Consider the following 25853-nt stretch of genomic DNA (forward strand, 5'->3'; position numbering starts at 1 on the left):
ATGCTTCCTGTACAATAGTGTACAATATTTTTCGGTTTTTGTTTATTTATATGTTTGTCGACATCAATCCACAGCATCTCGATTGGATTCAGATCCGGAAATTGTGCTGGCCACTTCATTACGTGAATATTGTTGTCACTCAAGAAAGTCTTGACGACTTTTGCGGAATGTTCCGGATCATTATCCGCTTGATAGATCCATTCTTTTGGTATGTACTCTTTGGCGAATGGTAGCAATACATTTTTTACAATATCCAAATACACGTATCTGTCCACGATTTCAATTATCCGACGAATAGGACCTGTACCTTTCACTGTCATAGCCCCCCAAACGAGTACCGAGCTACCACCACCTTTTACAGTCGGTTTAATTCAATTTTTATGAAATTCATTTCCTTTGCGACGTCTCAGGTATACTTTACCATCAGATCCAAATCGATTAAATTTCGATTCGTCTGTAAAAATTACTCTGCACCATTTCTGGGGCGTCCAGTTTAAATGTTCTTTCGCGAAAGCATTCCCAGCCCGACGATTTTTTTCTGAAATGAGCGGTTTCTTTCTGGCAACGCGTCCGCATAGTTGAAACTCATTAAGTCTTCGCTGGACAGTTCTAACACTTATTTTTTCGTGGAGATCTATTGATATTTCATTGTGGATGGCAACTGCAGTTTTGAATCTGTCCGCTTCAAACAATCGGTGAATCTTGCGATCAGTTCTTCGATCAGTTTTCCGAGGGACGTTGTCTGGTGTTCCATGAAGTTTAATATGTTGTATAAAATAATGGCAAGCCATAACGAATATTTCTAATTTTACGGTAGGACATTCCATCCTTCCGAAGCTGTTGCACTAATCGCCGCTGTTCTGGCGTGATATTTCTTCCTTTACTCATCACAGCACAATTGTAATACATCTAACTGTAAACACTGCTCAACAGATACTAGTAAATATTGTTCACATTTGACTTAGCTGTGCGATGCAGCAGCTTGCGCAAGTAGTTGTCCGCTACAAAACCGACAGATCGCAAGAAAATATTTACAAAATACTTATTTCCTCGAAATAAGTCAAAGTTCTACTGCAGATATGTACACCAGGGTCTAACGCTCCTAAAAATAAATTGTTGATACTACTATCCGAGTTCCGTAAAAATAAGTCAGGTTTTAAAGTTAAAATATGAAGTGTACGTAAGTGTATGGCCGCCTCTGTAAGCGTTCGAAGTAGGCCAAAAATTGACGCATGCCGCGGAATCCAAGCATTTTATGCCATCGGATGAGTTTTCTGGATGAAATCGAGAGAAGCGCGCACTGGAAAATATCTAAAGCTACAAATTCAGCCATATTTTGTCTTGATTCTCTGCGAAATAAAGCGAAAAACTTGAAGCACGTTTCTGGCGAGTCAGAATTCATAATATCGATAATACAGATCAAGACAAAGACGGATCTTAAGTCTGTGTCTGAAGGCTGCGAAGGGAAATTATTAATTAAAAAGTCACGTGACTATCCCGGGCCCTTAATTCCTGTGCAAACGATTTCGCGATTTTTCGCCTCGCCGACGGAAAAGGTCGACGCTGCGCGCACGCCTTTGTTCCGCCATCGCTCTCGAACGGTCCTTTGCCCCGGATCTCCGTAACGAAATTCATTCGAATCTTTGCGCAGCAATTTTCCGTTTCGCGAACGACCACAGAGATTTCTCGTTCGACTTTCCTTGGTCTTCTCTCTGTCTCTCGGCGGCAAAAGTTCCTCGAAAGACTCTCGCGAATCTCCGCGACATTTGCATGCGTTCGAACATCTGCTACAAACGAACGTGGCGCGAATTAACAATTTAAAGTGGCTGCCGTTCGCGCGGCAATACGGACTTGTAAACGCGTTCGTTATCGACAGATAACACGGCCCTTCCGCGACCAAACATCCTGCAGTTCGCGAGCGGCCGAGAGCGCAAAAATAATGCAACAGCGGTCTTAAATTTCGCCGACGGCTTTCATCGTTTCGCGTTTCGATCGCCGGTTTTTTGACGTGAATGCACACCGACCGAATCCGCCGCCGGAATTGTTAATACCGTCGGATCGGGAGTTTCAATGATGAATCGACATTGTTTCGTGCGTGGTCCATTCACCCGCATCAAATATAAACGACTCAGCGTTATTTCCTAACCCGCAAATTTCATGATTTATTTTGATGCGGTTGCGGAACGATATAATTGTCGGGTGCAATTTGCTCGGCTGTTCGGCAGGATAACCGGAAGAGAAATAAATAGTTATTGCTTACGGCTCGGTGTTCAAACGCGCGAATCGCGGACAATAAAAACCTCAAAAAATATTCAAATACGAGCCTGGCAGCCCTGATGCAATTTAATTAAATCGAGCGCATTAACAACGCCAAAACAGAATTTCATTTCGGTCCAACCCCTCGCACTAATATTCACTTCGTGATTATAGTGATCCGAAGTTCCTCATCGTTCAGAATTTCACAGAAAAAGAAAAGATAGTATACATTTATTGTATGCCAATGTTTTCTCCGAGGGATATATGTCAACTAAAACAAAATAGAATTTTATTTAGTCCTAACCACTCGCACTACTAATCATTTCGTGATTATAATGATCAGAAATTCCTCATCGTTCAGAATTTCACAGAAAAAAAAATAATAGTTTATATCTACTGTATGCCAATGTTTTCTCCGAGGGATATATGTCAACTAAAACAAAATAGAATTTCATTTAGTCCTAACCCCTCGCACTATTAATCATTTCGTGATTATAATGATCAGAAGTTCCTCATCGTTCAGAATTTCACAGAAAAAAAATAATAGTATACATTTATTGTATGCCAATGTTTTCTCCGAGGGATATATGTCAACTAAAACAAAATAGAATTTTATTTAGTCCTAACCCCTCGCACTACTATCCATTTCGTGATTATAATGATCAGAAATTCCTCATCGTTCAGAATTCCACAGAAAAGAAATAATAGTTTATATCTACTGTATGCCAATGTTTTCTCCGAGGGATATATGTCAACTAAAACAAAATAGAATTTTATTTAGTCCTAACCCCTCGCACTACTATCCATTTCGTGATTATAATGATCAGAAATTCCTCATCGTTCAGAATTCCACAGAAAAGAAATAATAGTTTATATCTACTGTATGCCAATGTTTTCTCCGAGGGATATATGTCAACTAAAACAAAATAGAATTTTATTTAGTCCTAACCCCTCGCACTACTAATCATTTCGTGATTATAATGATCAGAAATTCCTCATCGTTCAGAATTCCACAGAAAAGAAATAATAGTTTATATCTATTGTATGCCACTGTTTTCTCCGAGGGATATATATCAACTACAACAAAATAGAATTTTACATCAGTTTCAAGCAAATTAATAAAATCGAGTCGACGTTGCAGGGCAAGGTGTTAATCTCGAAGACCTCCATTAGCAGCCGACGGTGGCCACGGGTCGGAGAAACTCTTTCGGAAAATGGCGGCCGATTATGTCCCCGACTTCGAGTATTCCAGGGACCGGTAAGAAAACGCGGCAGATTGTTACGGCGTTGCGACAAAATCCGAGGAGAGTGGTCTGCCTCCCTCCGATTCCAGCCGTCCAATAATTAGTCGCGAGGCGGAACAGCTTATTAAGCGAGACATTAAGAACAAAGTTTCGAGCCGCGGGACCGCGAGGACGCGAAGGGAAATACGGAGAGGAAGTCGCGGTGTTTGCGCAGCCATCTAACGCCGTCGTGTCGCAGCTTGAAGATAAATAGAACGGTACCCGGGCTGGAAATCTTCTCCGACGTGCGCCGTGTGGATATTTCGTTGCCTGCTGCACGAATTTAGAAGATGGCGCCGAGAGGGAAAGAGAAAGAGAAAGAGAAAGAGAGAGAGAGAGAGAGAGAGAGAGAGTCGACTTCCGTCAGCGAGTTGCGTTCCGCGTGACCTGGCAGTTTTTAACAATAACTCAAAGAGAAACGATGAGAGAAGAAGAGAGGGAAAGAGAGACAATGGAAGGAGCTGTTCCGACCATTCTGTTCTGCAAGTTCGAGCGGAACCAATATCGTCCGCGCGATGACAAATGTCGCCCTGCCTCGGGACGCCTCCATTTGTACCCTTGTCCACCCGGCGAGAGTATCGAACTTCCCCGATAACTTTCATCCGGCGAGAAAGATGTCCCCGAGAAAGCTCCCAGACGATCATGCCAACGATCCCCGCAAATTACGGGTCGCGCGCGACCGCCATCGCGCAACAGACTCTTCGGAACTTTATTTCTTTCGGAACGATCGACGTCGTCACAAATCTAATTCCTCTAACGGGTAATTCCATTGTCTCCACGCAACGAAACATCTGCAGGTACTCTGCTCGTTTAACCCTTTGCAATCGAAGCTATTCGAACTCCAAAGCGAAACCTAGAATATTTCCCTTCTACGGTGATTTCTCTATATACGTCGCCAAGACCTCGACGATAAATGTCGCGGAATTATCCCCACTACCGCGGGGTATACCCCGTGAGAGTCAACGCTAAATCTACAGAGCCCTAAAAGCAACTAATACATGTTGTCTTATAAAAATTACGAGATTGAATTTATTTGATATTTATTACATATATTTATTAATCATTTCCCACGAAAGCTCCTTTGTAATTTCAGTGATTGGAAATTTAAAAATCCGGAACACGGCTCGGGTATGTCTCGTGCAATTTACTTGTACAATACCGAAGTGTTTAGTAATCTATTAAATACAAATAAATTTAATAATGTAGAAAATATTTGGAATAATGATACAGCAATTTTTAGTGGCGCCCTGCAGTCGCCATTGGAGTGCTAAGGGTTAACAACGCGTCGTACCTATTTCCCCCATAACGTCGCGAAATTTACGGACGCAATGGAGGGATATGTTCTTTTTTTTTTTCGAAAGACGATTTCCCAGGAGCGACGAGAGGTTTCGTCAAGTTTCACGTGCGGGCCCCGTTCGTTGCAGCGAGATATTGAATAATTGAAGCATCCCGGTAATCTTGGCTGGATGGTGTTCCCCTTAAAAAATGATTTACGGGACGGTACAGGGGGGTGGGAGGAAAAGAATTTATTGCCGGCGGTTGTATCGGCTGGGCGGAGATCGGGACGCTAGCGGGGGTGGTTAATAACGATGGCTCGGCTTCGTTTCGAGCGCAATCAAGCCGGGATACGGCTACTTCGCATGGTTTACGTTATGGTTTTCCGACGTGGCCGTTCAAAGCCCTATTCTCTTTTCTTCGATCGGTCTTCCGGTGACTTGAAAATTACGCCCACAATTTGGACGAGAGGACTTTAGAGAGGAAAATTTGAATCCGGAAAGAATCACCGCAATTTTTCTATTTTTCAATATTACCTCGAATTTCCCCGCAAACCTAACTGGGCCTATCACAATGTGCGATCTTCCAGATTCAATTTGAGCCCCCGAACGTTCAAATATTCCTGCGGGAACACATTTTAAAACTGATTCTAACCCCTTATAATCCTCGCATTGTTCGCCGAGCAATTGACCCGGACTTTTCAATTTTTTTAATATGATTTCGAATTATCCCGCTAACCTAAATCAACCTATCATAAAGTACGATCTTTTAGCTTCAATTTGAGCCCTCGAACGTTCGAAAATTCCTGCGGGAACATATTTTAAAATTGACTCGAATTAACCCCTTACAGTCCTCGCAGTGTTCACCGAGCAATTGACCGGGGTTTCCCAATTTTATAATATGGTCTCGAATTTTCCCGCAAACTTAAATGAACCTATCACAAAGTGCGATCTGTTAGCTTCAATTTGAGCCCTCGAACGTTCGAAAATTCCTGCGGGAACACATCCTAAAATTGACTCCAATCAACCCCTTAAAATCAAGTAAATTTTGTCCGAGCTACTGATCGGAATTTTTTAATTTCTCAACATATCGAATTCTCCCGCAAACCTAACTGGGTCTATCACAAAGCGCGATCTTTCAGCTTCAATTTGAGCCCTCGAACTTCCCAAAATTCCTGCGGGAACACATTTTAAAATTGCGTCAAAGAGACCCCTTAAAATCGGATCAACATTGTGCTATTGATCGGAACATTTCAATTTCGGGACACGTTTTCGAGTTTTCCCGCAAGCCTCAACAAACCTATCACAAAGCGCGTGCTTCCAGCTTTAATTTAAGCCCTGGAACGTTCGGAAATTCGTACGGTAACACATTCTGAAATTGGAGAAACCCCTTAAAATCGACGCTACATCGATGTTTAGCCCGGTTCGAAATCCGGCGAGTTCTCGTTCGACGTTACAAGTAAACAGCAAGCCAAGAAGGATAAAGTATAATGTGGAAACGTTAGGACGATGCATTTCCCAGCGTTTCGTTCCGGTTTTCTTCTCTCCGAGAACGGGTTAACAGTTAATGATCGCAGTTCGTCAGAGTCAGGATTCGGGAGGCCATCTTTTGTTGAAGACACGGCGCGGTGGAACGGTCGAATGCCGGAACCGTGGAACAAAGGGCGTGCAGTCGCGGAAACCAGTTCGCCAGAGAGCCTGATTTCGGTCCCCGGGGGGGAGTATAAATCAGAGATTATTACAATGGTTTTGCCGCGAGATACAGAGAGCAATGGTTGCGACGCGTGTTACATTCGATGCAACCGATGCGAAACAATGCCTCTCCGATTCTGTAAAATCTCTGAATCTCTTTATGGGACATCTGTAGAGGATTCCTTTGTCTTCTACTTTTAAACACGTACAGAAGCTGCGCGCAACTATGCGGGAGCGAGCTCCGGAAGGCACCTCAGCCACCTAATGAAAATATTTTCGGAGCAACAAGAAAAAAGTCGCCAGGATTTTAATCATGCCCCGAGGAAGCTTTAAAAATACCTGCAGTCTAGGAAGGAGTCGCGAAAAAGTCGCTCGGGCGGTTTAGTCGTGAGTTTGGTTATGAAAAAGGGGTAGAAGCGAGTATGAAAGTAACCAGAACCTCCAAAGGCGTTACAGAATTTTTTCTCAGCATATCCAGAATTTTCCCAAAGCTTCTAGAACCTTGCTGGAAGTTTTAGATTTGCCGTAGAATCTCTAGAATTTTCCTTAGGACTTCTCTGGGTCTCTAGAATCTTCCAGGATCTCTTAAAATTTTCATACGGCCGCCTCTAGAATTTTCCTAGGACCTCTAGAATTTTCCTAGGATCTCTAAACTTTTCTTAGGACCTCTAGAATTTTCCTGGGATCTCTAGAACTTTTCCTAGGACCTCTAGAATTTTCCTAGGATCTCTAGAACTTTTCCTAGGATCTCTAAAATTTTCCTAAGATCTCTAGAATTTTCATGGGATTTCTACTAGTTTTCTTACGATCTCTAGAATTTTCCTGGGATCTCTAAAATTTTCCTAAGATCTCTAGAATTTTCATGGGATCTCTACTACTTTTCCTAAGATCTCTAGAATTTTCCTGGGATCTCTAGAACTTTTCCTAGGATCTCTAAAATGTTCTTAGGACCTCTAGAATTTTCCTAGGATCTCTAGAACTTTTCCTAGGATCTCTAAAATTTTCCTAAGATCTCTAGAATTTTCATGGGATCTCTACTAGTTTTCCTAAGATCTCTAGAATTTTCCTGGGATCTCTAAAATTTTCCTAAGATCTCTAGAATTTTCATGGGATCTCTAGAACTTTTCCTAGGATCTCTAAAATTTTCCTAAGATCTCTAGAATTTTCCTGGGATCTCTAGAACTTTTCCTGGGATCTCTAAAATTTTCTTAGGACCTCTAGAATTTTCCTGGGATCTCTAGAACTTTTCCTAGGACCTCTAGAATTTTCCTAAGATCTCTAGAATTTTCATGGGATCTCTAGAACTTCTCCTAGGATCTCTAAAATTTTCCTAAGATCTCTAGAATTTTCATGGGATCTCTACTAGTTTTCCTAAGATCTCTAGAATTTTCCTGGGATCTCTAGAACTTTTCCTGGGATCTCTAAAATTTTCTTAGGACCTCTAGAATTTTCCTGGGATCTCTAGAACTTTTCCTAGGACCTCTAGAATTTTCCTAGGATCTCTAGAATTTTCCTGGGATCTCTAGAACTTTTCCTAGGACCTCTAGAATTTTCCTAGGATCTCTAGAATTTTCCTGGGATCTCTAGAACTTTTCCTAGGAGCTTTAGAATTTTTCCTACGGCCTCTAAAACCTGCCTAGGAACTCTAGAATTTTTCCTGCAGCCTCTAGAACCTCCAGATGGGCTCCAGAATTTCTCCTAGGACATCTTTGCAGGTCCAGGAGTCTCCACAGGACTTGAAGGAATCGTCAGAACGGATCGAGGAATCGGTGACCAGGGTAATTCCTGGTGGTCTCTGTGTTCCTTTGCGCGAGATCCGACGCAATTAAGGAGGAGGCCCCGCGGAACGGAACGCGCAGCGATTCGAATAGTAAGCGCTTCGGAGGTTCGCCTAAGCCCCGAAACTCCGGAGCTCAATCCCGCGGACCGCCTCGCGCTTATCCTTAAGAGGACGCAACTTGCAGATCCAAAGGAATCGGGAATGCAGCCCGGCCCGGGCAGAACGGATGCATAAACTCGCGATTTCGGGGGTCGCGTTCGAACGGTCTCTCCTATTTCACCGTATCCCAGAAACTCGATCGACTCGGATGACTTAGGCGAAGCGGAGGGCATCCCGCATACCGTGCAGTTTATGCACCTTGCACCGCCCGCCGAGCTCCATCCCTTTCCCGGATCGAGACGATGTTCCCGTGGTCTGTAAAATAGTTCTGAACTGCGAACTAGAAAATACTTTCTCGAACAATTCTACCAAGACAATAGACATAGAATGAAACAACTATTAAGACTGCTGTCGAAGGAAACTATGGTAGCCAACGTGTTAAGAGCTTCGATGTGTTTCCACTTTCGATAATCCAACGAAAAAATGTTTCGAATAAAACTTGATTAGTGCTTGGACATCAACAATCCTCGGTGCATAAAATTTCGGGGAAAACATTTTTCCGACAAAAAATCAAGATTGCTTAGATTTTTAAAATATTTACTATTTTCTCAGGGTATTGTAGGTGACGTTAGGAAAAATTCAACGACCTAATTGATGGCGTTCCGGTCTTCGGGCCGTCGCATAGTGGGCAATTTGGACGAAATCGGATTCAAAATCAAGGAACTTTCGATAGGAATGAGGTAGAGCGATGAAATTTTTTTTAGACGAAAGCTGCAACTTTGTAGAATATGGGAAAAATAGAGAGATTGCGGTACGAACGTTTTCTAACCTCGAGAAAATTCGTTAAACGCACACAAATTCAAGAAAATTTTAGTTTTTCCAATATCACGCGCGGAAAAAAATTTTTTTCGACATGCTAGCCATCATTTCCTATAGATTTTTTCACGCTGATTTCAAATCTGGTCTCAAAATGTGTCTACGAACTCAGGATTTTGCAAAAAGTAGATTTTGGTGACAAAAACTAATGAAATCATTTTTCCGTTGAAATGATTGGATGGTAATAATCTCCCTATTTTTCCCATATTCTACAAAGTTTCAGCTTTAATTTAAAAAAATTCCATCGCTCTATCGAAAGTTCTTTGATTTTGAATCCGATTTCGTCCAAATTGCCCACTGTGCGTCGTCCCCATCGCGCAACGACGTTGCCTCGTTTGTCAGACGATTCTCTATAGCTGTCCAACGATTTTCCGGGCCATTTTCGACGGTGTTTAGCCGCGTGGCATTCTCACGAGCGCTTACCGGAGGGGTGAGAGGGGAGGGGGATTATCTTAGCTGGGAGTTTACGGTTTCCGAAGCCGTAGGAAGCGGCGCGAAGTTCGCGGCGATACCAGTCGGAGTTTCGGATTAAGAACGATCGTAAAGCCATTTAAGTTTTCTATATGTACTCCTCTCTCGGCGGGTGTAACCCCCGCGAGGGAAGTTTTCATATCGGCGAACTTTCTCCCCGGGACGGTTTCCGCCGTTCCCCTGGTCCGCGGGTTAAACGATTCAGTGGTTTTTACTCGGCGCTCGTTTCCCGTAAAGCTTTCACGCTCGCGGCACCGGTCGTAACGCGTCGAAAATATTGTTATTATTACGCTATTATACCGGACGAAACCGTTAACAACGCTCCTCGAACAGAACAACCGGGAAGCGGGAAAAAAAAACCCCGGAACGAAGACTCGCCTCGCTCGAAAAATTACAAATTACCCCGTACGAGCGGAGATTGCAAGATTCCGCGCGTAAATACCGCATTAGTTCGAGAGTATGCTATTCTTTCCCGAGCACCGTGTCCTCGATAACGCGGACTATTAATTCTTTAACTTCCCGTTTCCGTCTGCGCGTGCCGTGTTTTTCAGTGACTCGTTCGCGTATCGAGACCGACTGTATTAACCGCGATAAAAAGTTACAATTTTCTTCGCCGCGTGCCGCGTCCGTGCAAGTACTGCAATATTTCGTCGAATAAATCGTACGTTATGGACGCGAAGCTATTGTCGACAAAGCAACGTTGAGCAAGTTTTATTTTTTAAAAAGAAGGAGACGATAAGAGGCGACAGAAAGCTGTCGCTTCAGTGCGAGTGTGTAGATTTACTTGTTCCTTTCAATAATTTCATCAAGAGAAAACTTAAATATTATCATTTCTATATTAATCCCAAACGAAGCGATTAGATTGTGTTATCGAGGTTGAGTCATTGGTTCACGATTCATGTTTCTATTCTTGTTGGATGTATTCGAAAATCCTCAGCCACGGATCATAGTCTTCGAAAAATGGAATTGTGGGTGGAATTGTTCCTCTATTTGACTTTCGAACTCGTCAGAAAATAATCTGGTCCAATTACTGTGGGGGTACCATCTACTTTGGAGGCGTAATGAATACTAAAAAAGAGATATCACATTTTTCTCGTTAAAATCAGTTGATATAATAATATCTCTATTTTAATATTCACTACGCTTTACCCCCACAGTAATTGGGTCCCTATATTCCCGTATGTAGCTCTGTGAACCTGCCTGCAACGGATGAAGAAACATTACAATTTCAGTTACGTACTTTGTAATTGCAACATGAAGAATCTAATGGAAATAAATAAAATGAGGAACTGGTGAACAGGACCGCAAAGGATTTTTGCAACAGTGCACGTTGTTTCCCGAGGAAAAATCAGGGCGCACTTTCAATTCGAGCGATCCAGCTCCTGCCAGGAAGGATTCCGGAGAGACAGGGAGCCGCACGGTCGGCGAAATAAATTATTTTCAGCAGGATAATTCCGGGAACAATAAGAGAGACCGTTCGTCGAACGTTCCTCGTTTTGTCTCCGAAAACGTTTCCGAGCGTTTCCAAGCCGTTTTCGCTCCTCAAGCTCGAGTCACCGGAGCCGGGCACCACGTTTAAATATAAAAACGCTTTTAAATATTTGCCCCGGTCTATAGAAACCTCGACTCCGGCCAATTACGATCCCGGTTCGACGAGCGAGCCGCGAAACGAACCCCGAACGAAATTACGCGACCGTGCCACTCGATTGCCGTTTGTTTGTTCGCCGACGCGACTTTTCTCTGAAAGCGATACACATACACGCGAAACACGTATTTCGAAGCGCGGACGAAAAGTTTGCCGATCGCGATCGGTCGTTAAATTCGACCGCAAACCGCTCCGGCAATCCCTGCACCGGTCGTTTTACATCAAACTCTGTGTAACTGCTTGTAATCGTATCGCGCGCGCGTCTGTAGTTTTAAATAATGGTGCGTGCGCGCGTCAAACTGGCAGGTATTTTTGTTGCCATGCTTTTTCAGAACTATCGACTATTTATTTTTCGCGTAGGTGTCGGTAGGGATTTGCAATTTTTCAATAGGATCCCGATTTTTCCCGCAAAACGAAATGGGCCTGTCATAAAGCGCGAGCTTGCAACTATAATTTGAGACCTCGGAAATTCAAACATTTCGATGGGAACACGTTTTAAAATTGAGTGGAAGAGCCACCGCTTACAATCGAGCACTTTTTCGTCGAGCGAAGGACAGAGGTTTTTCAATTTTTCAATATGATATTGAATTTTTTTAGAAACTTTAATGGGTTTATTAGAAAGAGTGAGCTTCCAGCTTTGATTTGGGAACTTGGAAATTCAAAAATTACGATGGGAACACATTTTTTAATTGACCCGAAACAACCCCTTAACATCGAGCACTTTTTCACCGGGCGATGGATTGGCATTTTTCAATTTTTAAATGTGATATCTAATTTTTCCGCTAACCTTAATGAGCCTATCATAAAGCGCGAGCTTCCGGCTTTAATTTGAGGCCTCGAAAATTAAAAAATTCCGATAGGAACACATTTTTAAATTGACTCGAAGCAATCGATTAAACTCGGGTCATTTTTCTCCTAGCATTGTTCAGGATGTTTCAATTTTTCAGTATGATTTCGAATTTTCCCGCCAAACTAAATGGATCTATCATGAAGTGCGAGCTTCCAGTTTTCATTTGAGCCGTCGAAAGTTAAAAAATGTCTACTCGATCAATATTTAAAATGGATTCCAATCAACCCCACAAAATCGAGTCATTTTTTTCCTAGCCACTGTTCAGGATATTTCAATTTTTCAGTACGATTTCGAGTTTTTCTACAAACCTAAATCGACCTATCATAGAGTGCGAGCTTCCAGCTTTAATTTGAGATCACGGAAATTCAAAAATTCTTATCGGAACACATTTTAAAATGAAGTCGAAGCAACCCCTTAAAATCGAGTACTTTTTCACGGAGCGATGGTCTGGGATTTTTCAATTTTTCAGTATGATTTCGAATTTTCCCGCAAACCTAAATGTGCCTATCATAAAGCGCGAGCTTCCAGTCTTAGTTTGAGCTCCCGAAAGTTCGAAAATGTCTACGCGATCAATATTTAAAATTGACTGCAATCAACCCCTTAGAATCGAGTCATTTTTCTCCTAGGCATTGTTCAAGACATTTCAACTTTTCAATATGATCTCGAATTTCCCCGCAAACCTAAATCGACCTATCATAAAGTGCGAGCTTCCAGCTTTGATTTAAGCCCTCAAAAGCTAAAAAATTGCAGCACAATCAAACTTTAAAATTGCCCCGAATCAACCCCTCAAACTGAAGTCAATTTTTCCAAGCAGTCGATCAGTATTTCCCAATCGTTCGCTACGATTTCCCCCAGCTTTTCGAGCCTAAATGCCCGTATCACGAATTCTGGAGGTCCTCGGTGTCCCTATCGGCAAATAAATTTACCGGATGGCATGCAAATGTCTCGATAATAGAACACGACATTGCACACAAGTTCCGGCAACGTTTCCCGCGTTCCGTAAGTAAAATCCCGGCTCGCCGGCTACACGACGAGCAAACGGAACGTAATGGGAAGCGAGTTTCCAGTTTACGGTCGAACACTTCGACCCTCGAGATGCATTAATTAATGCCGCCGAGCCGACAGATCGCTCGTTTCCACGTGGAGGTTGGCCGGCGGCGCAGCGGCGCGACGCATATTTCCAATTATCAAATAGTAAGCGCGCAACGAAATCAATTTCAGGTTTAATGAAATTCCAGCATCTCGCGGATCGGATGCCGGGGCTGCACGCTGCGAATAGCAGCTCTCCCCCCGGAGTGCTCTTATTAAAAATATCAACCTTCTTCTCATTCAACCCCCTCCCCCTCTCTAACTCTTTATATCTCTATCTTTATTTCTGTTCGACGCTCGTCATCTTTCGTCTCGTCGGACTCGGATTCGCTGCTCGTGTCGGCCGACGCAGTTTAAAATATTCATGCCACGATCGTAAGTTAATTCGTCCCTCTGGTCGCCGACACGGACGTTTAAACGGCCCGGGGAGATATTAACGGGGAAATATTCAAACGGCGTTAATGCAGTCCGCGAGCTAATTCGTGCGACGCGCGACGGCTCGTGAAACTTCCGGGAATTATCGTTTCCCCGTAGCTTTCGATGCCTCGGCGACCTAATCGACCCCCGGAGAAATAACCCGATCCCCCCTCACCGTCGCTCCCGACCCCCGTGAAATTAGTCCCGGATCGTTTTACGCGACCGGTCCTCCTTCGAGTGTCAACCGCGTGCGCGAGATCACGGAGAGAGCGGACTTCGAGAATTTCTCCCGGCGAAACGATTCGACGAAACTGCGGGAAACTTTGTCCACGTTCTGAGGAATATTGTGGAGTATACGGGGGAATTTTTCTCACGGAATATTACGAGCGAGTTCCGAGATAGAAATGTTTATTCGCGCCCCGGTGATCCGCTTGCTCGATAATATACCGTTTAATGGACGTCGGATCGCGATTTTCCGAAATGATTTCGCAACGATTTCCAACGGTTCCAGATAAAGAACTATCGGCGAGTTTCGAAAAGATTCCCCGGGATTAATTCGGAAATGAGGTACGGGTGCCAGAGATAACGATCGAAACAATCGAATATTCATCGGTTTCCGATAACGACGGAACCACCGTATTCCCGAGAACAATCAACCGTTTAATCAATCGGCTTATCGCAGTTTTCAATTTACGGCCGCTCCGATCGAGGACCGGCGCCGCGTACTACTTTCGACGAACGCTACACACCGTTGTTGTACCAATTCCCTCCGTAACGTCGCGAATTACAGTTTTAATCCCCGGCCCACGGCGCGTGCGAACGCATGCTGTAACAACAGTACTTGGTTTTCCATACGAATCTGGATGGGTTTATGAAGTGCGAGACTGTGGCTTTTATTTAAGTCCTTGAATGATTAAAAATTCCTACGGGAACACATTTTCAAATTGGTACGAAGCAACCCCTTAAAGACCACTCTTTCTTCTGCGAGGGGATTTCTCAATTTTTCAGTGTGATCTAGAATTTGTCTACAAATATTAATAATACTGTAATAAAGTGCAATCGTTAAGCTTTAATTTAAGCGTTTGAAGGTTCAAAAATTCCTACGGGAACACATTTTAAAATTGGTACTAAGCTACCCCTTAAAGGCCACTCTTCCTTCTGCGAAGTATCGATCGGGATTTCTCAATTTTTTCAGTAGGATCTCGAATTTTCCCGCAAACTAAAATGGATCTATCACAAAATAGGATCTTCCAGCTTTAATTTGAGCCCTTGAACATTCAAAAATTCCTACGGGAACCAATTCTGAAATTGGTACGAAGTAAACCTCTTAAAATTGAGTAATTTATCTCCTTGGCAATGGTCGGGGTATTTCAATTTTTTCAGAACAATGTCGAATTTTCCCGCAAACTAAAATGGATCTATCACAAAATAGGATCTTCCAGCTTTAATTTGAGACCTCGAAAGTTCAAAAATTCCCACGAGAACAAATTTTAAAATTGGTACAAAGTAACCCTCTTAAAATCGAGTAATTTTTCTGCGAGCCACTGATCGGGATTTTTCAATTTTTCAGAACAATCTCGAATTTTCCCGAAAACTAAAATGGATCTGTCCCAAAATTCGATCTTCCAGCTTTAATTTGAGCCATTGAACGTTCGAAAATTCCTCCCGATGACAAATTAGCATCAATTCGAAGTACCCCATTTAAAATCCAATCAACCTCGAAATATATCTCAATTTTTCGTCACGATCTGAAATTCCCCAACAATTCGAAATTATTCTGCCATAAAATACGATGTCCCAGCTGCCATTTACAATCTCGTAAGCCGAAAGACAAATATTTCTCGCACTTTACCATTTTTCTAATCCTTCTCTGTTACAATCTCGTTCGAGTTCGGACGGATCGCGTTCGAGAACGATTATCAGGTTGGAGGAGGATCGGCGTGTGCGAGCTGATTGAATTTCGTTGGAGGATTTCCGGGATTTTTCGCGAGCACCGGCGACAGGACAGGGATCCAGGACAGTGTAAATCTGGGAACACGTGTTGCTGGACACGCGCGACCGTTGTGTCGGGTGCGCGTCAGCTGCGCGCAATTACCGTACGACGAATTAATTCGCGTGTGTCGGCAGCATTACTCGACTCGTCGCAGAGTTTACCCTCGCCAAGGCCAATCCGTGCGACCGCGATTAAACTCGAATTACAATTTCGATCCATTCGTGCGATCGATCCGACCGGAATTTCTATGCCATTAAATTATACGTTTCGTCCGAAACGCTATAACAATCGTATTGGTAACTCTATTTTGACAAGGTACATACGTTCCCAAAAACCGTGCAGAAAAGGTAATAAAAACTTGCCTGTATAAGTTGTGAGATATGCACAGTGGATCCAAAAAGGATCCATATGGGAATTGATCTATGGCAAATATCCGAAGAATATTTGAACATCTTATTATTTTCGAAAAATAGGCGCTATTTAACTTCTTGTAATTTCGTAAAAAATAGTCGCACAGCAATAAACTTGGACTCATTTTAAAGCTTAAACACTCTACTTTCGCACACTATTGTTTATACTTCCCTGAAATATTTTTTCACAAGGCAGCAGACGAGACAACGAAGACACATTTTGTCTAAAAAAATGCTTCAACTTGAAACCTCTGTGAAAATGTTAAAAATTTTTTTTCGCGAGTGATTCTTCCACAGATTTGAAGTTTGAAGCCTCCCCTTTACAACAAAATCTTAAAAATTGACGTACGATTTTTTTGAGTCAAGTTATCGATGTTTGAATGAGGCCTAGGTACTCCTTAAATTAAGTAGGATCGTGGGGACAAACTATGGCATATTGAATCGCCTGTGAAAACGTTAAAAAAATTTTCTCGCGGATGAAACTTCCACAGATTTGAAGATTAAAGCCTCCCCTTTACAAAGAGATCTTAAAAGTTGATCTACGATTTTTTTTTCACTGTTTTATGAGACAAAAACCGGGACCAAATTCGTTGGTCTAAAACCGTCGTAATACTGTGATGCTGCCCCGTACACTTTTCCTTTAAACCTTAATCAAATGACTAGAAAAAAATCGCACGGGAAGTTTTTCGGCGTCGTTGCGAACATGACTCGTCATTCTTCAAATCTCCGGCAAATTCATTCACGGGAAAAAATTTTTCAATGTTTCCGAACGTCGAAAAAGTCCCACTCGCTGTAACAAGCGAACTAAATCTAAGTTGAAGGGGTTGAAGAGGGTCTCGGCGAACGATCTACAAAAATGGGAGATTCTCTGTAAAAATCCTGCACGGATGTAAATTCTTTGGAGAAGATCCACGGTTTAGTTAGAGATCTCGGCGGCCGTGGGTAGCGAAACGGGACTCGTCTCGAGATTTTTAGTCTTTCTTTCCGAGATCCGGGAATATCGAGGGCTCGATCGGGCACGGCTCTCGAGAGTTTCTTACTCGCGCGAGAGTCGCGTCGGAGACGAGAAACATTTCGATTCGGGGGAACGAGGCAGAGGATGGTCGAAGCCCGGGCTCTCTGGTCGAATTGAAAATCGTTCCCGCGGAAAGAATCCTCCCTAACCTCGAGAGCGTGGCGCTGGGAATCGACTAGATTCGTCGAGTACGCGATTGATCGATCGTCGGAGAGAAAGAGAGAGAGAGAGAGATTCCCTCTTCGAATCGCCGAACGAGCACGTACAAAATTGCATGCCACGATCGAAGTACGGTCGCGCTGATTGCACCGCATAATATGATCGCTGAATGCACGGGGTGTCCCGTAATAAGCTTCCTGTATCACAGAAATTCCGAAAAGAACCACGAAACAACCTTCCTCCGCGAAAATTGCTCGGCGAACCTCCGGGAAAATTTGCAGATTGCGAACTCGTCCCTCCTCGGATCCTCTCTCGAACGCTTTGTCGAGTTTGTTGACCATTCGCGAGCATCAAGGGGTTTCGGCTGATCAGCACCGAGAAAATAAATCGACGAATCATTTGATTGTATCGCGTATTGTTCGGCGGTGGGTACACTCTTTGTCAGCTCGCAGCGTTCCTCGAGCTCTGTTAGTGCTCCACGGATATTCGTTCGAATAGTTTTTTTCAAACACCGGGGAAATATTCTCGCCCCTGCGACGCGAATATCGACAGTTGGAAAAAAAAACCCGTGTCGAATATCTCTGTGAAAACGGCGCTTCAGCAAAAGTTCCACCGTTCATTTTCATCTTTCCGCCGATTTTCCCTCCTCGGTGGAAATTCGGTCAATTTTTTGCTTTCGAATATCGTGGAAAACTTCGTGGAAATTTGTTCCGCGACTATTCGATCGTGACGTCAATAACATTTCGGCTGTACCGAATAGATAAACCAGAAAACTGGAAAGAATTTGAGAATGACCGCGTCGTTCCGGGCTTATCAGCATTGTTGAACAAAGAAATGGTTTTCGATTTAGGGGATTGCTTCGTGGAGTTTGATCCCCGAAGGATCGAGGAACGATTACTCCACGCTGGGAAGTTAGGCACGCGATAGCTACAATTTCGTGTTGGAGTCTGTCTGCCGAGTGCCAAGGTGGTGATAGGAGTTCTGCTCTTACCTGGTGGCTTCTTGCAGCAACAGGTGAGGCGGTACCCAAAATTTCACCCTCAACGCGAACCTCAGGGGTGCAACACCGCCCCCGGTTTGCCTTTCTATGGGATTCCTCAGGTTCAGCCAGAGCTCCTCGCCTTTCGCGTTCTGGTACTTCAATCCGAAATAGTCGCACTCCTTGCTGATGCCCAGACAGTCGCACGCCTGCAAACGAAACAGTCTATTAGAACAATGGAATTCGAACGGAGTCACGGGAGTAATAATTAAACCAAACTTTCCAATCACATCTTCGCAATTTTGGTAATGGCGATACAGAATTGTAGAGATATGCAGAATTTTCTCAGAGTTTCAATAACCCTCCCAGGGTAACTAAAATCTTCTTAGAGCCTATGGTACCTTCTCAGAACCACTAGAACCATTTTAGGATCTCTAGAAAATTTTTATAGATGCTTCAGCCCGTTTCTAGGATATCTAGAATTTTCCTGGGATCTCCAGAATTTTTCCTGCAGACTCTGAAACCTTCCTACGGTCTTTAGTTTTCCTAGAATTTTTAGGATTTTTCCTGCAGACTCTAGAATTTTCTTACGGTTTCTACCATTTTCCTAGGGTCTCTAGAATTTTCCTGCGATCTCTAGAATTTTCCTATAACTTTTCCTGCAGACTCTAGAACCTTCCTAAGGTCTGTAGAATTTTCCCAGAGCCTCTGGAACCTTCGTAGGGCCTCTAGAATTTTCCTAGAGTCTCTAGAATTTTCCTACGGTCTCCAGAACTTTCCCAGAATTTGTCCTGCAGACTCTAGAATCTTCCTACCGTCTGTAGAATTTTCCCAGAGTCTCTGGAACCTTCCTAGGGTCTCTAGAATTTTCCTAGAGTCTCTAGAATTTTCCTACGGTCTCCAGAATTTTCCTAGAATTTTTCCTGCAGACTCTAGAACCTTCCTACGGTCTGTAGAATGTTCACAGAGCCTCTGGAACCTTCCTAGGGTCTCTAGAATTTTCCAGAATTTTCTCAAAGCTTCTAGAGTTTTCCTTAAATCCCTGCTTCTAGGGATTTCCGTAATTTTCCCAGAACCTCTAGAATCTTCCTACGGTCTCTAGATTTTTTGTAGGAACTCTAGAATTTTCCCAGAGCCCCTAGGACCTTCCTAAGATATCTAGAATTTTGTCCTGGGATCTCTAGAATTTTTCCTAGGTTCTGTAGAGTTTCCCTGGAGCCTCTAAAACCTCCGTAGAATCTCTAGAATTTTTGTAAAACCTTTGGAACCTTCTTAGGATCACCAGAACGTTGCTAAGATCCAGTAATTCTATCCTTCTGACTTTAGTGTTAAAATTGGAGGGAAAAATATGGAGTTAACATTGAGTCTATCTGGACAAATGTTTTTTCCACGCAATAAGTTACGAGTACTTTCGGACCACCGTTCCAGGATTCCCCGTATATTTTCCCAAAAGTTTGACGTTTTCGACCAGCTGGGGTAGCAAAAGGTCCCGGAAACTGATCGAAACGTTTTTCCCAGGGTTCGCTGGTGCAGTTTGTCTTGAGGGGTGATTTGTTCGCGATTCGTATAGCCGCTCGACGAAAAAAAAAACGCACATGTGTGCGTGTGTGTGTGTGTTTCGCTCGCGAGAGTATCACGCTCGATCCGATTAATACCCTCGGAAGCCGCAGACTGATTCGCGGGAAAGCGGGAAAACAGCTGCCGCGGTCGAGCAAACCGTGTAACAAATGGCCGGTAATAATTTCGAAAGTTAGCCCGGGGTCCCCATGGCGCGACAGGACTCCTCCGAACACTATACCACCATTACCAAGTATGTTGCGCTCCTTTCTCTCCTGGGGAACCACGGGAAATCTGACTTTCCTCGCTCGATCCGCGCGCACGACGCTCGGGGAGCATTAACATTTTGTTGAACCAGCGGAACAGAACATAATTGACACTGCACCGTTCTGTGAAGTATAAACATTTTTCCGGAGACGCAAACGCTATATAGAATCAACGATGCGTCGTTGCTGCTCATTTTTTAGTATTATTCTATTCTATTTAGACCTTCACAAACTCAATATATAAAATTTCTTTTTGTATTTCGTTAGGATTATTTGGACGTGGATCTTCGATAGCCTTTATCACACTTTAAGTATAAAATTACATGCTTCCGCGTGTAGAGTAGAATACAGAATGATCGAGAAAACAAAGAACGATCAGTCCGCTGGATCACGCATTCTGACACAGATGTCGCGAATAGAAAATAAAGGTCGAGTATTGATTCTCAACATATTTGTTTTTGACAAAAAATTAAAATCCGAGTCCTATGAACAAGGCCAGAATAATTTTGACCTCTTTCAGGGCGAATCACCTCACAGTGCGCCGAAGCTGTTCGACCAATCGACGATTTTCGATTTCCCATTTTCGCAGTCGATTCGCGAGACCGGCGGGGGTCGAAACAATAAGTCGAGGACCGGGATGCACGGTTGGTCGGTCGATGGAGTCGTTAGGTGTTCCCTGGTCGGGTTGCCGGTTTTCGGGAAGAAGACGGAAAGTCGGTCACAGCCGGGTCGCGATAAGGGAAATTCGCGGCGAGAAGAGGAAGAGCTGCGGACCAAGAAGAGGAAGAGAAGGAGGCCGCGATAAATTCGACGACGTCGCGGATTGCAACTGTGATTTTTGCCGGTGCCCCGGGAAAAAGCTCGAGGCAAATAACGGTCGAGCTGGCTGGGAATCCTGCGTCCATTTTTCGGGGTATTTCCGGTCGCGAACGTGTCGCGAACCGAGTCCCGAGTCTCTGCCGGCGACTCTCGCGTTACAACGCGGACGTTCTCCTTTTTAATTTGTTACGGATCCACGCACGGCTAAAGCTCGGCCGGCCGCTCTTTTTTTTTTCCTTTTTTGGCGCGCGCGACTTTATCGATGCAGCCCAGGGAAAAAAAGTGAATATCGTGCAATATCCGAGCGAACCGGGTCACAAAGGTTTCATCAATGTTTCAAAGGCTCGGCCCACCGAAAAATCGTTCGAAACGGTCTTACGCGCACACGTTGCCGCGTTCGCACGATCAACCGTTCACCGTTCACGGCGCGTTCCGCGCTTTTTCCCGTCGGAACGACACGACGCCCTATCGGTTGCAAATGGACCGATAACTGCGACGCACACCATCCAACGGCCTCCGCTTTTCGGACCGTTGCCGTTGCAAGAACGCCCGGAGCTTTAGGCCGATCGACGATCCAGGTTTCACGGCTAATATCCAAAAATTTCGACGAGATGGAAAAACTCGACCGCGAAACGCCGAATATCAGTCGAACGCAAAAGTTCTCCAGAATCTTCCCACAGCTGATAGAATTTTTCCTACCTACTCTAGAACCTTCCTCAGGTCTCTAGAATTTTCCCTGAACCCCTACAATTTTTCCTGTAGACTCTAAAACCCTCGTAAGACGTCCAGAGTTTTTCCAGCGTCTGCAGAACCTTCTTAGGAACCTTCTTAGAATTTTCCCAGGATCCCTACAATTTTTCCTGCAAACTCTAGAACCCTCCTAAGACCTCTAGAATTTTCCCCAGCGCTTCCAGAATTTTCCTGGTAGTTCTAGAATTTTCTCTGGCGCCTCCAGAATTTTCCTCGAGACCTCCAGAATTTTCCTGGTAGTTCTAGAATTTTCCCAACGCCTCTAGAACCTTCCTAGAATCTCCAGAACTTTTCTTGGATCCATTAAAACTTTTCCTAAACCCTCTAGAGTTTTCCTGAAAGTTCTAGAATTTTCCCTAGGTCCTCCAGAATTTTCCTAGTAGTTCTATAATTTTTCCTGGGTCCTCCAGAATTTTTCCCGGGACCTCCAGAATTTTTTTGGTAGTTCAAGAATTTTCTCTGGCTCCTCCAGAATTTTCCTAGTAGTTCTATAATTTTTCCTGGGTCCTCCAGAATTTTCCCTAGGTCCTCCAGAATTTTCCTGGTAGTTCTATAATTTTTCCTGGGTCCTCCAGAATTTTCCCTGGGTCCTCCAGAATTTTCCTGGTAGTTCTAGAATTTTCTCTGGGTCCTCCATCATTTTCCTAGAAATTCTAAAACCCGCCAAAGATATTTAACATTTGTCCAGTACCTCTAGAACCCTCCTAGAACCTGTGGAATTTTTCCTAAATGCCTTAGCACCGGCCAAGGACCTCCAGAATTTTTCAAGAGGATCTAGCACCTTCCTAGGATCTCTAGAATTTTCTTTAGTACTTCTAAAAATTTTCCTAGACCTTCTAGAATTATTCCTAGACACTCTAGAATGTTTCTAGAGCCTCTGGAGCGCCTCTCGAATCTGTAGAACATTTCTAGGATTTATCTGCGGCCACGGAATTGGCAAATTTCGCAGAAACAACGAACGGAAGAGAGCCAACAAAAAAGGCTAAGCTGCTAAGCAGGGATTGGATAGCGGGTAGATCGCAGGGAAGCGCATTCACGCAGACAGTATGCTCGGTGGTCGATGATTATTTAAGAACGTAGGAATAAAAAATCCTCGTTAACGAAGCGGAGAGGGCAGACAGAGGTAGACAGAGAGAGAAAGGGGGGGTGGGCCTGGGAGAGAGAGAGAGAGAGAGAGAGAGAGAGAGAGAGAGAGAGAGAGAGCGAAAGCTGGTGGAATTTCGCGCGAAAACAGCACGAATTTCGAGCGGCTTTACTCTGCGGCTCTCTGTATCTGTATGTACGTGTTTGTGTGTATGCGGAAGCTTTTGGCTGGCAGCGTAATCGGAAAAGTTTAATGTACGTAGCCTGTGTATGCACGGTCGCGGGCAAACGAGCACGGGCCGAAACGAGAGGAAACGAAACGGAACGCGCGGCGGCCTTCCTCCGTACGCACGACACAGCAATAGCACAGCGGCAACCTGTGCGTTCAAACACATTTTACACGGTGACGCACACGCGCCGCAGCGAAAACAACTCTCCGCCTCGAAATGAAGCAATTTGCATTCGCGCCGGGAAAATTAATATCTCTGCCGTGCCGGGTCGAATTAAATAAACTCGTTAATCCGCCGCGGCACCGACAACAAACGCGGGAGCACGGTATCAACCGTTGCGTTGGCCACGGCGAATTTCTGGACCTCACGGCGACAGATTACGGCCACCGAAAAACGACCTGTCCCTCCTGGCTATGCTTTTTTTCCCCAAACCGCAGGCAAACAGACCAGTAAACCATCTGCGAATTCCCACCGTGCAAGTGCCCTGCACCACCAACTATACGGTACACGAAATTTCTATGGGAACAATATGATTTACCAAGAAATAGTAACGGGTTTCACGGAGATTTAATAGTTGAAAGGGTTTGGAGGGGTTGGAAGGGGTTTCCAGAATTTTCTCACAGCCTTCGGCGCTATCCTAGAGTCTCTGAAATTTTCCGAGAACGTCTAGAATTTTTCTAGATTTTCTGGCACCCTCCTAGGGGCTCTAGAATTTTCCGGGGACCTCTAGGACCTTTCTAGGATTTCCAGAATTTTGCCGGCTCTAGCACCTTCGTCGGGGTCTCTCTAGAGACTAATTTTCCCCGGGCCTCTAGTACCTTCGTAGGGGCTCTAGAATTTTTCGGGGGCCTCTAGAACCTTTCTAGAATTTCCATAATTTTCCCGGCGCCTCTAACACCTTCCTCTGGGTCTCCAGAATTTTCCGAAGGCCTCTAGCATCTTCCTAGGGTCTCTAGCACCTTGCTAGGGACTCTAGAATTTTCCGGGAGCCTCTAGAAACCCTTCCTAGAGATTCTAGAATATTCTCGGCGCCCCTAAAACTTCTGCAATATATTCAAAATTTTTCCCAAATCCTTTAGCACCTTCCTAGGATCTCCAGTATTTTCCTAGAATATCTAGAACCTCTCTGTGATATCCACAATTTTCCTGAAGTCACGAAATTCATCTTCCCATTCCGGCGGAGCGTACGTTTTTATCCAAATGGCGGTCGGAATCCCGTTTAATCCGTTCCATTGAACAAACTACGGTCTAACAGGGTAACGAAGTTTCGCAGCCGCGGCTTTACCGGAAACTAGATTCCCAAAGCCTTTTCTCCCGACCGACGCGTTTCGATACTAGACGCGGTTACGCCGCGCGCGGATTCTCCGCTTCGCGCGTCGCGGATACGTGACCGGAATACCGGAAGTCGACCAAGAGAACAAGCGCCATTTCCTTATTTACCTCGGTCCATCGTGAAATTTCAATCGCGCACTCCTTTCGTCTCGAACAGAACCTCGGCGATACCTCCTTACCGGCGCGTTTCGACGATTTTCTCTCCGTTGCCACTGTCGGACGATTTTCAGTCTGAATTTCTAAATTTTTCGACTGGAGTTGATTTTCGAACCTAAACGGTTCTACGTCAGAATTGTACACTGTTTTAAAAGGAGCTTAATTGTACGTGTAATCATTTGACTGCGATTCTTAATGCAGAAATAAAAGGCTCCAGAGGCTCTAGGAAAATTTCTTAGAGATCCCAGAAATGTTTTAGAGGTCCTCGGAAAATTCTAGACTCTAGAAGGTGCAAGAAAATCTAGGAAAAATTCTGGAGATTCTAGGAAGCTGTTGGAGGATTTGAGTAAAAATTCTAGAGGTCCTAGGAAAGCTCTTGCTGCTATAGGAAAATTTAAGATACCTTAGAAAGGTTCTGAGTGCCCTAGACAAATTCTAGAGATTAAAAGAAGCTGCAACAAGATCTAGGAAAATTCTCAGAAGGTCTAGGAAAATTCTAGAGATCGTAGGAGTGTTCTAGAGTCCCTTGGAAAATTCTAGAGACCCTAGTAAGGTGAAAAAAAATCTAGGAAAAATTCTAGAGATTAGAAGAAGCTGCAACAAGATCCAGGAAAATTCTCAGGAGGTCTAGGAAAATTCTAGAGATCGTAGGAGTGTTCTAGAGGCCCTTGGAAAATTCTAGAGACCCTAATAAGCTGCAAAAATAAATCTAGGAAAAATTCGAGAGATTCTAGGAAGCTGTTACAAGATCTAAGGAAAATCTTAGAAGGTCTAGGAAAATTCTAGAGATCGTAGGAGTGTTCTAGAGGCCCTTGGAAAATTCTAGAGACCCTAGTAAGGTGCAAACAAAAATCTAGGAAAAATTCGAGAGATTCTAGGAAGCTGTTACAAGATCTAGGAAAAATCTTGGAATGTCTAGACAAATTCTAGGTACCCAAAGGAAGGTTCTAATAAGTTGGTACAGTACAATTACTAAAAATTCTATTAACAGGAAGTTAGGCGAAGTGTTAATTTTCACTGCGAAACAAGACCGTGCATAAGCATACCACAAAAAGTGACTCGGCGATAAATCGCAAGTTTGCTAATCGAACAGCTGGCGGTCACAGAGTCGGCCTTCCCAGAGGCCAGTGCACCGGTGCTCGTGTTTGTAATTCCTATCGGCGCGTTTCTGCGACGCCTCTCGCGTGCGTTCGCAATAACGATCGGCTCTTTAAATATTTGCATCGCGAACAGGGCACGGCGATACGGCGCACAGACGATACATACTGGATATTGGGATTTCCCCGTGGCCGGTCGAAATTCTCGCGGCTGTCTACACCAGGCACGCAGGATAAAATTGTTTCGCGGCGAGCAACGAGCCAGCCTTTCGCAG

At 44.0% G+C, this 25853-nt stretch overlaps 1 protein-coding gene across 1 annotated transcript in view; it reads right to left on the reverse strand.

Moving 5' to 3' along the window:
- Dnr1 (E3 ubiquitin-protein ligase defense repressor 1) overlaps positions 1–25853 on the reverse strand; it is a 113155-nt gene that overhangs the window by 14466 nt on the left and 72836 nt on the right. The window contains exon 2 of the mRNA XM_076799792.1: positions 18301–18497. Coding sequence (XP_076655907.1) covers positions 18301–18497 — 197 coding nt within the window. The remainder of the gene's footprint in view (positions 1–18300; positions 18498–25853) is intronic.

The sequence above is a fragment of the Halictus rubicundus genome, chromosome 13 (assembly GCF_050948215.1).
Source record: "Halictus rubicundus isolate RS-2024b chromosome 13, iyHalRubi1_principal, whole genome shotgun sequence".
Lineage (NCBI taxonomy): Eukaryota > Metazoa > Arthropoda > Insecta > Hymenoptera > Halictidae > Halictus > Halictus rubicundus.